At 27.9% G+C, this 12,963-nt stretch overlaps 1 protein-coding gene across 1 annotated transcript in view; it reads right to left on the reverse strand.

Moving 5' to 3' along the window:
* The window catches only part of LOC142327094 (RAB11-binding protein RELCH homolog), a 79,438-nt gene that overhangs the window by 31,586 nt on the left and 34,889 nt on the right, over positions 1 to 12,963 (reverse strand). Inside the window, exons 10-14 of the mRNA XM_075369942.1 lie at positions 12,594 to 12,734; positions 10,559 to 10,723; positions 9,165 to 9,345; positions 6,618 to 6,765; positions 2,365 to 2,488 (exon numbers count right to left, since the gene is read on the reverse strand). Of these exons, the coding sequence (XP_075226057.1) occupies positions 2,365 to 2,488; positions 6,618 to 6,765; positions 9,165 to 9,345; positions 10,559 to 10,723; positions 12,594 to 12,734 (759 nt within the window). The remainder of the gene's footprint in view (positions 1 to 2,364; positions 2,489 to 6,617; positions 6,766 to 9,164; positions 9,346 to 10,558; positions 10,724 to 12,593; positions 12,735 to 12,963) is intronic.

A 12,963-nucleotide genomic window follows, 5' to 3' on the forward strand; every position in this document is an offset into this window, starting at 1 on the left:
AAAAATATTGGCTGATCAATGGCAGGAGTTTAGTTAATAAAATCTTCCATCAATGCATCACATGCTTCAAGGTAAATTCAAAACTTCAGACACAACTTATGGGTGATTTGCCAAGATCAAAAGTTAAACATCACCTCGTCCTTTCTATACCACGGGTGTAGACTACTGTGGTCCATTTCATGTTAAATTTACTAAGAGGAGCTACACCAGTGAAATGTTATTCTGAACTTTTCATTTGCTTTAGTACAACAGCTTTACAATTAGAACTAGTAGAAGTTCTAACTAGTCTTTCTTGGCAGCACCTCAAAGATTTATCTCAAGACACGGAAACCCAAAGATATGTACTTGGATAATGGTACTAATATTGTTGGTGCTCAATGAGAACTGCTAGTACTAGCTGAGTTACAGAAGAACAAGGAATGCAAGAGTTCTATCAACTTCTCTATCCCAAGAAGGGATAACGTGACATTTCATACCACCCAAGGCTCCACATTTGGAGGTTTATGGGAGTCGTCAGTCAAACTTGTCAAAACATACCTAAAACATATCATGAAAACATCAGTTTTAACTTATGTTCAGTATGTAACATTGTTAACACGTGTAGAGGCGCGTATAAATTCACGCCCATTAGTTCCATTGTCAGATAACCCAACCGATCTTTCTCCTTTAACTCCTTTCACTTCTTAATTGATGATGTACTCACAACTAATCCTGAACCTTTCATATCTGATCTTCCAGCAAATAAACCATCTCATTGGCAACAAATCCAACAGTTGTTGTCTGGTCATAGTGGTTGCAAGACTACTTGAATGGCCTATAGCAGAAAAAGAAGTGGACCACTTCTTCACCTAATTTAAGGATTGGTGACATGTTTATCATCAACGAAGACTCTCTTCTCCTTTTAAAATGGAAGATGGTATTGTAGAACTTCATCCACCAGAAGATAACAAGGTTCGGGTTGTCACTGTCAAATGGTGTATTGAAGAGACCAATTAACAAATTATGTTTACTGCCAATTTCTTTTTAAGGAATCATTAGACGTTAACTTATTTAATATTGTCATTATTATTTGTGTATATCTATGTAGTATTTTTGAAGCAATCTCTTCAAGGTAGGGAGCATGGGTGAGATTGTGAAATGCTCTAGTAATGAGTTTCCTGTTCCTGTTCTGTGTGTTTATAACATGTCTGGGACCAGCTGAGCCATAACGATTGGTGATCAACAAAAATAAGAACAATAACAAGAAGTAATTTTTTTATAATCCATTGCAAAAAAATGTGTTAAAAACAGTACAAAAATTGTGTCACATCAGTTAACATCATCCAACCACTTTCAAAAAAAGCCAAGGAATTGTTTTTAAAAATATTTTAAGTAAAATTAGTAAACCAAATTAGCTTCTGCAGATTTTGTGCGCAGGAAGAATTTTTGGAATTTTATAAACTGAGAATTATATAATGATTAAAAGTAATGGACTCTTAAGATTAATTCCTTTACTTTTTCTGTAACTCCAGTTGTTTAACAGCAGCTTTAAGCAAGCTTATGCAAGATTTTCAGACTGGTTCCAGTTTCTTAAGATACTTTTTTGGCAAAAAAATTCAGCCTTCTGTAATTTTGTATTTTTTAGGGTCCATATTTGTTGCATTTTTTCACTGTTCAGGAGTGAAAGGTAAACCAGTCAATTCATATGATCAAACTAAAAACACTTCAACAAAAAAAATAATGATGATTCCTACAATATTTCTTTCGCCTTATTTCACTTGCTGACATGCAATTAAACTAGCATATTTTCTTGGATTAAACTGAGAATGTAACAGAATAAAAGAAAGCAATTTTAACTTATTTTAAATACAATCAAAAAATAAAATCATACATACACCACTTCTCCAAGAAAATCCATATCATTTGGTTATGCCTGTAATAATCTAAAAACCATAAAACTCCACAAAAAATCATCATAAGTTATGTAGCCTTTGTAGATTACGAATAGATTAACTAGTAAAAGTTAAATTAAAGTGACCTTTACAGCCAATGAAATTCAGCAAAGATCAATAAAATTAAACCCTACACATAATTTTCACAAATGAACCTGATATCAAGAAAACAGACTCCAGATTAAGTAAACCTGAACTTTAAATAAGCTAGGAAAAATATGAAGGAGCCGATCACTCAAGTTCAAAATCGGAATAAATTCAAGAAGTGTGTTAAGTCCTGTTGTATCCTTGCCATTTTATTTTACACATTTACACCACCACCACAAATACAAATATGATATGCACATCATGTAGAAAAAATTAAATTTAGAAAAAAAATGTGTAAACACTAACTTTACACTTTTTTTAAAAAGTATTTAAAAAATATATTTACCTTCTCTTTAGCAAAATATCGTCCAAAACCATTATTTAACGATTTAAAAAGAGTAATGAAAGAGAGTAATATTTCTTCTTGTGATATATTAACTAATTCAAAATCATCCAAAAATGCTGGGATCCTACAAAAAAATAATAATGAACTCCACAGGAAAAAACAACAATAAATTTAGAATAAAAAAATTTAATTTAAACTATCAAATAATGAATATTTCATTTTATTATACTTTCTAAAAGTTTATTCCAATGATTTGAATAGAAAAATTAAGCATTTCAATACAGAAATGATTTAATTCCAAACAGTTTATTTAAAAATTAGAATAAAAATAATATACCTATATAATAGTAAACTAATCAAGTCAATATAAAACACAGTTTGTTCATTTCTATTAATCTCTTCAGAAAACGGCGGACAAGAACAGTTTTTAATACATAAAACTATCAAAATAATACCACAGTGTACAATAGATAGTTATAGTCTCCTTCTAACTTGGAGGTAATATTTAAATATTAAGATTGATTAAAGTCTCAATTTACAGTTACTGTTTAAATCAGTGTTGTAAGCCAAATTAAATTACAAAGATTGTCACTGGTTAACAACCAGAAAATCTATATAGAAAGAGAGTATTTATCACACTACATCAGCATTTCTCAACCTAAGAGTGGTGGTGATATGAAAGGGGGAGGAGGGTCACCAAATTGGCCTACAACTTTACAAGTTAGCAATAATGAAATCATTTTATAAAAAACATTTTACTTATGGTAATAGATAAAATTTATTTTCTTTACACATGAAAAAAAAAAAATGAGATGGTTGCATTTGTTTTTCATTTACGTTTCTCTACACATGGATCTATGTTAGAAATACAAAAAAGCAAATTGTTTCCAGTGATAAAAGATGATTCCTACAGTTAGAGTTTAGCTTAACCATAGACAAAAAACTTTTCACAGAGGTAAGATATTGCGAAAGGGATTAATATTTTCAATGCTTCTATAGCTAAATTTCCTTATTTACTTTGATGAGCAAACCAAAACGTATCTAAATCTTCAGATGTGTATTGTAGTTGTAACATTTTATTTGCAGCCATTACAATGAGCTGGTAGTGAATCTCAACCAGTAACGTTTTCACTAAATGGATTCAGTACCCATCATCTCTTCTTCATCCAGATTTTTCTCAATGTAATTGGAAGCAAATGGAAACATACCAAAATTTCTGCTTTGAATGCGAATAATCTACATATCAAGCTTCTTAATGAAAGTATGACTTTGTTTTTAATAAGATATTTTTATCATGTCGTTGTAAATTCACATTCGTTTAAATGCAAAAACAGATCAGCTAAGTAAGCCAACAGTAGTATATACTCATTATACTGTAAAAACAATGAGAATGGCGTTTATTTATCTTGGAAAAAGTTTGACTAATTCATCTCAAAATTCCAATAACTAGGTTAACACTTTCTCCTGAGATAACCATCTGGACTTATCTATGGAAAAGATGAGATTATTTTTTTTTCACCCATCTCATCGCACAGTTTAGCAAACAGCCTATTCACTAATGTTCAAATTTTAATAAAATTAAACATTTTTACAGCTTTGCAAAGAATTTTTTTGAAATTTTCCAGTATATTTTTTGTGGCAAGAGCATGCCTGTGAAGGAAGTAGTGCGTGTGTCCATTCTGCCTTGGTATAAGACAATTTTTTAGTTTTTTCAGAAATCCACTATTCTTTCCTGTTATAGCCTTTGCACCATCACTACATACTACAATATATTTTGTCCAATCTATGTTTTAATTTTCAGTAGCTTCATAAAAACATCAATAAGACATTGTCCTGTTGCATGAACAGGTATCACATTCATATCTCACAAAATATAAGAACTGAAAATTGTTTACCATATCTGTTGATTCATAAAATTGAATACTAAAAAATTCACTTGACCTCACTTGCTAAATTATCTGATCGCAGACATTGGCAGCCACATCATCGATTCGCCTTTAGACTGTGTTGTTAGAAAGTTAAATTTTTTCTTTTTTTTTCTTTTTCCACGTCTATTAAAACACTGACCATATCAATTGCAACAGACAGTATGAGATGAATGCAAAGTACACCTTTTTCACTTTTTGTGGGTTGTGGGCCTAAAAATTTGGGAATCACTACATTAGATATTATGTTTCAATTATTTCCTCTTGTTGTGAACACTAAGGGGCGAGTTAGATTTTTACAAACCATATAAATAAAAATAAAAAGAATAAAATAATTGTATATTTCTTGGCATAATCAACATTTCTTTTAAATTGTGTATAACACTTCATATTTTTTATAACCTTGCATTAGTTGTATATTAATATTTTTAGTATATCTATTATACATTGAAATGTAATTTTCTTATAAACTATAATTAATTTTATTTTGTATAGTATAATTTTTTTAAATCAGTTTTATTACAGTGCCTAAAATCATGTTTCATGAAAAGAATTTCCTGGGTGCTTTCTTAATCTAAGACTATAAGTAAGCTCCATGCATTATGAATAGTTTTTATTATTTTATAAAATAGTTCAATTACTTTATAAATAAAGAATAATAAACTGCAAGCAACAGGCACAAGAGAGCAAAACCAACAATAAGGTGAACTCACTAAACAAAAACAACAAACCATGATTTATTATAAAATAACTTTACTTGGAAAATTCAGTTACATAGAAAAAACACTATTTATGAACACAATTGAATAAATAAGTAAAATGTAAATAAATGAAATAGATTGGCAAGTGTGTGAAGGGCTTCTGAACTGAAAAAAATACTATACAAAAAAAACTAAGTTTAGGCAGCAGTGACACTCAGGTTAAATGATAAAAACTTGGCTTCTTTTGGCCCATGTAATTATATAGAATCCCACCAACCCTGCATATCAGTTTACATGAATACTGTAATACCATACGAAGCACATAGTCAGAAAGTATGTGATTAAGCATTACAAAGCAGACATTCTTAAGTAATGAGATTATCATATGACATGATGAGGAACCACAAAACACACTTTGTCTCTAATATCTTGTTACTTTCAATACAAGGTCAACCGTACAGCAAGCATTTAATAAAACTATGTAAAACTTTACCATCTGACTCTCAATTATTTCATACATGATTAAAAATAAATCTATATGTTTTAAATTTTTACTGCTTCCAACAGTAGGCGAATAACATAGTTTACTGTAATCATCACTACCTGTACAGTTTGCTTAAATGTAATTACAATAAAATTTCTTTATTTTTATATGACCACAATGTAGTATTAGCGTGGCAAAGCTAATAATAGAACTTTACCAAACAAAACACACAAAATAAGGAAAAAGATGATAATAATAATAATTAAAACAAAGAAAACAAATTAAAACTTCAAATACATTCAATCACAGCTGAAATATATTAAGCCATTTCCATACCCACAAACTCCTGCATTCAGTAGAAAAGGACATATTAAAAAAAAATTATTAAAAACAAGACAAATTAGTAATAGTATATATATATATATTCAGAACTCAATTAAAGTTGTTTATTTTAATTTGTACAAATTATCATATACCCGATTAGTTCTACTTTTTGGTTTGTAAGGGATTATACATGTGTAAAAAATATTTTTTACAAAACTTTCAGAGTGAAGTTATTTTAACTACACAGCAATTTTCATGACTGAAATCTTAGTATCCTCTGTCGTCACTTGAAATATTTACTGGTAGCTTATCTCCTTTGAATGAAAAATACATTTTTAGCATTACTTGATCACGATAGATTTTAGAAAAAATTTCAATCAATAAAAATTAAATTAAATCAGCATAGATATTTAGAAAACTTCAATCTTTTTGAAATTTCAAATAGTTGCTTTCTTCAATCTGTGCGAACAATTTTTTTTTTTACTTAATTACCGAGAATGTACTTAAATAGAAAAGAATGTAAATGTAAAATTGAAAAGAATGTAACAAAATATTTCAAAAGGACAAAAATTAAAGCAAACAAAATTTAGAAACCTATCACAAACATATTTTTTTTAATGGTAAATGAAGATCCTTTTTTGGAATTTCCCATAAGGAACACAGGCACAGGAATCTAGAAGAGTACCTGTTATTTCAGTTTGTAATGAATGAATCTAGAGAAAAGCAATTTTTCCAGCATAGATTTTTTGGACCCCACCTTATATAAAACACAATACTTTAAAATTAAAAAAAAAAAAAAAATGTTAAAAATGACCTTACATGGTGTCAGTAACCCAGTTAAGTTCATTCCAACTTGTATCTGTTATACAGACATCAAAGGCACTCATCACAGCTCCTACCTTATGTTCACCATCATAAAAAACAGCTGGATTAGTAAGACCTCTACATAATTCAGCAAACCCGCTTCCTATAATTAAACAGTCAGGAAAAGCAATAGAAAAAACAAAAAATTAAAAAAAAAAATTAGCAGACTGATTGTTTAATAAAATAATCAATTTTTAATTTTTTTTAAATATGTAGTAAAAATGCTTTTTTATTATTAAAGAAAAGGTTAACTTAGCATGAACTAAACAAACTATAAATATGTTTGCAGTACCAAACAAACAGGAGCAGAGAGAAATATTAGGATTAAATAAATTATATATAAAAATTAAACACATTAAATATTATAAATAAAGCACTTTTAAAAAACATAGCAGAACCAGATACTTAACATAAAGATCCATTTAACATCTGTCTGTACTGATTAATAACAGAACAATCTAAAAATAGAAATAGACCACTAACAGAATAAAAACAAGCATTTAATAACAGTCACTAGTGATCAATTTTTAATAAAATAAAAAATAAATAAATTAAAAATAAAAATAAAAATAAATTGAAGATATGTGATCATTTTAATTGATTGTGATATGTGATTCATAACATAACTTATTCACTAAGAAAATTGTTTGTTACTTTTGTAACAAATATTGCTTCTTTATTATTCCATAAATTATTCAACATACAGGGGAAGTAATAAAAAAGAATGATTGGCAACAGCTGCTTCAAATAGATTTATATAAGATTTCTATCAAATAGATAGGTAATGGAGGCACATACATAAATACTTTATAAAGCCCTAAAGGAAAAATAACAAAAGGTCAGATCAGGTGGATCGTGGAAGCCACTGTAAACAAGCCATCATCAGGTCCATGCCGGTTGATCCAGTGGTTGGGGGAAAAATTTCATTTAACTGATTTCACACAGTTATATCAGTGAAGAGGCACACCATCTTATGGCCAAATAAAATGTTCTGGGTAATTTTTCAGTTGAAGTTAGAGTTATATATCCAGCATATCCAAATAAGCAACTCCTGTTATGCTTGCTTCAGAATGCCCTTAAATTCATTATAGGGAATTTGCACAGAAAACATTTCATTTTGGGGACTCCATTTACACTGAAAAAGTTTGTGGAAATTTTTTTACTCCTGAATACAAACGTTATATATGTTTACTTTATATATGAAACATTTACTCGTCATTAAACATAATATGATTGAGAAAATAGTCTTCTTCATAATACATTTTGATTGTGAAGTCAGTACACACAAGGTAAGCTGTAGGCTTCAAACCTTGTAACAACTGTAAATGTTATGAACACATATGTAAGCGTTTTCTTAAAACATTCCACTTTGTCATCACCGGCACAGCTAGCTCACTAACCACTTTCCAGACAGATTTTTTAGGGTACGCAAGAAAGACTCCCTGATACATTCAACATTTTCTTCAGATACCCTTGGTTATCTTCTACTCTTTCCTTAATCCAGTCAATTCAAACTGATTATGCAAACGACAAATGTTATTGTCATTTGGATGATTACAATTAAACTTTCTATGAATACTCTGAATTACAGCTACAGATTGGCATTTAGTAAACTGCAAAATAGAGAAGACTTTCTATTCAGGAATCTCCATCTTTGCTAAATACTACAAAGTGCTTATCTGGAAATAGAATTTTTGGTCACATTTTGACAAAAAAATAATTTGTTATTAGAGGTCTTACCACTTCAATAATAACCCTACATAAAAAAAAACAATTTTTTTTTATTTCATTGTTTTAGTAAAAAATAAGTTTTCTGCATTTGCATTTTCAACTTTTATACATTTGACAAGATAGTTTAAACATTTTTTTAAAGACATTTATCAAAAAAGCAAGGATTTATAGTTACAGATTAGTAATTTTCATACCTATTTTCTATTTACCAGTAAACAATAATTATGTGGATAAACAAAATGTGGATGAAATAGCTTTATAAAAATGCTGAACTGTTAAAGCAGAAATCAAACCTAAAATTATTACACCTAGAGGCTATTACATTAAAGACTAAAACAATTACCTGGTCAATCTTGACCCATTTCACTATTACTTTTAAATTCTTTCATTAAAAAAAAAATCACAAACCAAAAACATATATAAGCTATTTCTTTCATAATTATAAAAAAATCTGTTAAATCAGATGTTCATAAAGGAGAGATGTTACCAAATTTTGATATAATCTACGTGAAAGTGATAAGACTTTTTTTACAGATTTTTGAACTTCAAGTTCCTATCAGTATGAAATATTTCTTTAACATAATATAACACACAAAAATGTGTTACAACCATTTACATGAACTCATGAAGCAATTTTAACAAAAACAAGATTTTTAGTAACTGTAAAATAATAAACGGACATAAAAATGTAGAAAAATATATGGATATAATAAAAATAAAAAAAACATTAAACAGTACATAACTAATAAATAGACTATATTCAATAATTACTTAATTCTGCTTGTGGAAGACTTGAATCAATCCTCCCAATTACAGTATCAACTGTAGCAACACTCATTAATAAGTAAGGCAGCAAAGAACGATATGAACTAATAATCCATGATGTACGAGTATCATAAGCTGGTTTAATAAGACTGTTAGTAAGTGGTGATTCTACAACATTTTTCTCTTCCTGCAAAAAAATAAATATCTGATCAAAATAAAAATGAAATCAATTTCTTTGATGCCTTTACCAGACTATACCAATCAAGGGTAATTTGTTTGGGTGATATATTTTGTTTATGCATATATAATTTAAGAGTACTTGAACCGATTTTGAAAAGTAGGTAAATGATTATATCAATCACATGAATGACATTTGGTATTTGAAGATTAGATGAAGAAATAAAATTATGGATGGAAGTATCCATTTTCCATTAAAATTCATAATTAAATATGTAATTTAAATAATTATCATAATTGTTTCAATCTTATCAAGTAAAAGAACTAAATGCAAAAACAACAGAACATTATATAATTTGTTTTCCAAAACAAACAAAATATAATCAAAATGAAAATAGGATCAAAAGACTCACCTTGAAACAATGATTTTACAGAACTCAGTTACATCATAAGCTAAAATTAATAACTACAAATAAAGTTAAAATTATATTTTTTTAAAATACAGTTAAAACAGTATGTAGTTTAGTTAAATACTGTTCTTATCGACAGGAATATACATAATTATCAACTAATGCATGATAAAACTATCATATTTAAGGTATCTTGTCATTAACCCTAAAACAGACAGTAATTTTCTTTTATGGTGGCAAGAAAATTCAGTGTATTTTGGAGGTATATCTTTTAAGTCCTTTAAATAACTGCATTATGTTAAATTGTGTTCTGTTAGAAAATGATTGTAATATTAAAAAAATACTACTATGAAATTTTTTTGTAAGAAAATGGAAAAAATTTTGTTTACAATATTTTTTTCTATTTATTTTTTCCCAATATGGCTCAAGTTCTTATACCACCAAATTTGTTAGCACATAAAAGAAATAACAAAATATAAGCTCTCTGTTGATAAAAAAAATCGTGACAGTGAATGTGAGTTATCACAGAAATGATATTTTTCCCAATAGTATAATTTAAGAAATAAAATTATCAGAAAACAAATAGCTTCTAGTTGTATGATTAAAAAACCTAACTCAAAATATACAATTTTCTTTCCAGTAGTAAATCCACCTGTTAACAGGCTACCAATTTTGTAAAAATATTTAAAAAAACGCATTTGTTAATGGAAAAATTATTTTAACAAGTTTCATGGAATTATAAAAGACAAATACCAAATAACTTTTACTTATGTATGATTTTACTATTAATAAATATGTTAAAAAAAGTATTACCTTAAGATGAACTTTAATAACATGCATTAATTTTGTTAATAGATGAGACTGAAGATAATGCAAATCAAAAGCCCATTTTGCAAGAACTGGTAACAATGTTTGAATAGCTGTTTGTACAACATTAGCTGAACTATCTTGCAATGCAGTCAACACAAGTTCTTCACACTATAAAATAATTATTAATAAATAATATTAACAAATTAAATTGTAATTTTTAAATAGTAGAATAATATAAATTTAAAATATGAATAAAATATTGGCCATTTGTTTTCAATGCCTATTTGTCATTTTAGTTAACCACTTGTCAATAAAATCTATATTACTTTCAGACTAAAGACATTTCCACTACTAAAGGTCATTAGTAAAAGCCAATTGTACAGGGGTGCTGAATTCAGAAAATTTACAGAAATATGTGTAAAAATGAAGATAGGGAGAATTATCTAGTTAAATGGGAAAAAAGGGCAACAGATTGCATCATTTAAAACCTGATGATTCAAGACTACCTGGAACATTTCAAGGAGCAATGGTTTGAAAACACACAGTCGTGAAATAACAACACTATTACAATGGCCAAATCCATGTAATAGTTCTGAAAGATGTAGAGAGCACCTAGGACAAAAGCTGCTAACTTAGTGTAAGGTATCTATTTTAAAATCAAGTATGTATTTCAAGAACAAGCAAAAAGTACAATTTTTTCCAGTCTCAATAATACTATGTATAGATGGGAATAAAATGATATAACATATAAAATGATAAATGTTTAAACATTCTTCACATCTAGTTTTATATTTCCTGACAATTTCAAATTCATACATTAAATAAGAGAACATCATAAAAATTAGGCTATACATAACAAAAACACAATACATAACATATAATATAATTTAACATATAAAACTGCACATTTTTCAGAAAAACTCTTTCACATTATACAAACCTTATTCACAAAAACAGAGAATACATTGTTATTTACATTTATTGTTATCATACATGTCTTTCTCTGAAGAAACTTATTAAATAAAAAGTATTTGCCTGCAATGAAAGATCATTTATATACAATTAACCCAAAGGATGTTAGTAAAAATTCAAAATTCACTTATTATTATAAATACATTTAATGCAATTACTGCAAAACTGGTTTACATATTCACATAATACTGATTCGTAAATGTACAAAAATGGACACAATTCTTTTTAAAAGATTCCTAACAAGAATTATACCACTTTATTCTACTGATAAAGGACTGTCAATTTTTATCAACAAAACAATCCTGCTCATATTATCTGGTTAGAGCTTGCACACAAAGTATGCACATCTAAAATACGATAAGTAAAAATAAATAAAGACCTTTATAAGCTGCCAACTCAGAGATTAGAGATCTTTTCATTCTTTTACTGAGGATTTAAAAACCTCAGTACAAAGCTTTCACAAATATGACTGTGATAGGAGTGAAAGTTTAATTTCTGTTGTCCACAACAGAAATACACTAAAAGATTTAAGAGTTCATATTAAAATATTAATATTATTGTGTCAGAAGCAATCTTATCACACAATATCTTAAATAAAACTTGTGTTAAATAAAACAATATTCAATTTTTTTCACTTACACTAAGAAAGTTATCATTAAGATACTTCAGCATATTATTTAAATAACAAAAAAAATTAATATTTAACAAGAAAAGAATCTCCTCCTGAGACGTACAGCACAACTGAGTGAGAGAAAATGTTTACAAACAGATAAATGTATTATTAATATGCTAAATTGGATGCTCAAAGTAATTATATATCTTTAGACATACTGAGCTCTGTTAAGCCTCCTGTCCTATTCCACATTTTACAATCCTAATCTCCTATTGCCAATGTAAATTTTGTTCTTGCTAGACTACAAATTAAAGGTTTTTACTTAAAAAGTTTAGGCGACAAAGATGAAACAAGAAAAAATCCTAAACAATTATGTTTGGAATTTTTTTATACATTAATTATTATATGGCCATGTTAACTATTTTATAAATGAATAAAATGTAGAAAAATTACCTGTGAATATTTATCAACATCAGCTATCAAAGCAATAACTAAGGCCAAACTTTTAGAACAACTAAGTCTTACTGCTTCTTCTCTATCTTCAACCAGAAGTTGCTGAAGCATCGATAGTAAAAGTGAATTCCTTAATGCACTCTAAAAAAAAAATAACATTGATTAATTAATGCAATCCTTTAGACAACCCACTCAAAATTTAATACAAACTACAAAGGATAAACAAAACATTTTTTTTTTATTTGCTCCTGCCTTTTTTATTAACTGAACCAAAAATTAAAAATTAACTTGAAGAAATACATTTTGTAACATATCAAAAGACAACATGGTTAGAATTTTCCTTGGAAAAGTATTTTTTTGGAAACTTAAA

This window comes from Lycorma delicatula, chromosome 6, assembly GCF_047948215.1.
Source record: "Lycorma delicatula isolate Av1 chromosome 6, ASM4794821v1, whole genome shotgun sequence".
Lineage (NCBI taxonomy): Eukaryota > Metazoa > Arthropoda > Insecta > Hemiptera > Fulgoridae > Lycorma > Lycorma delicatula.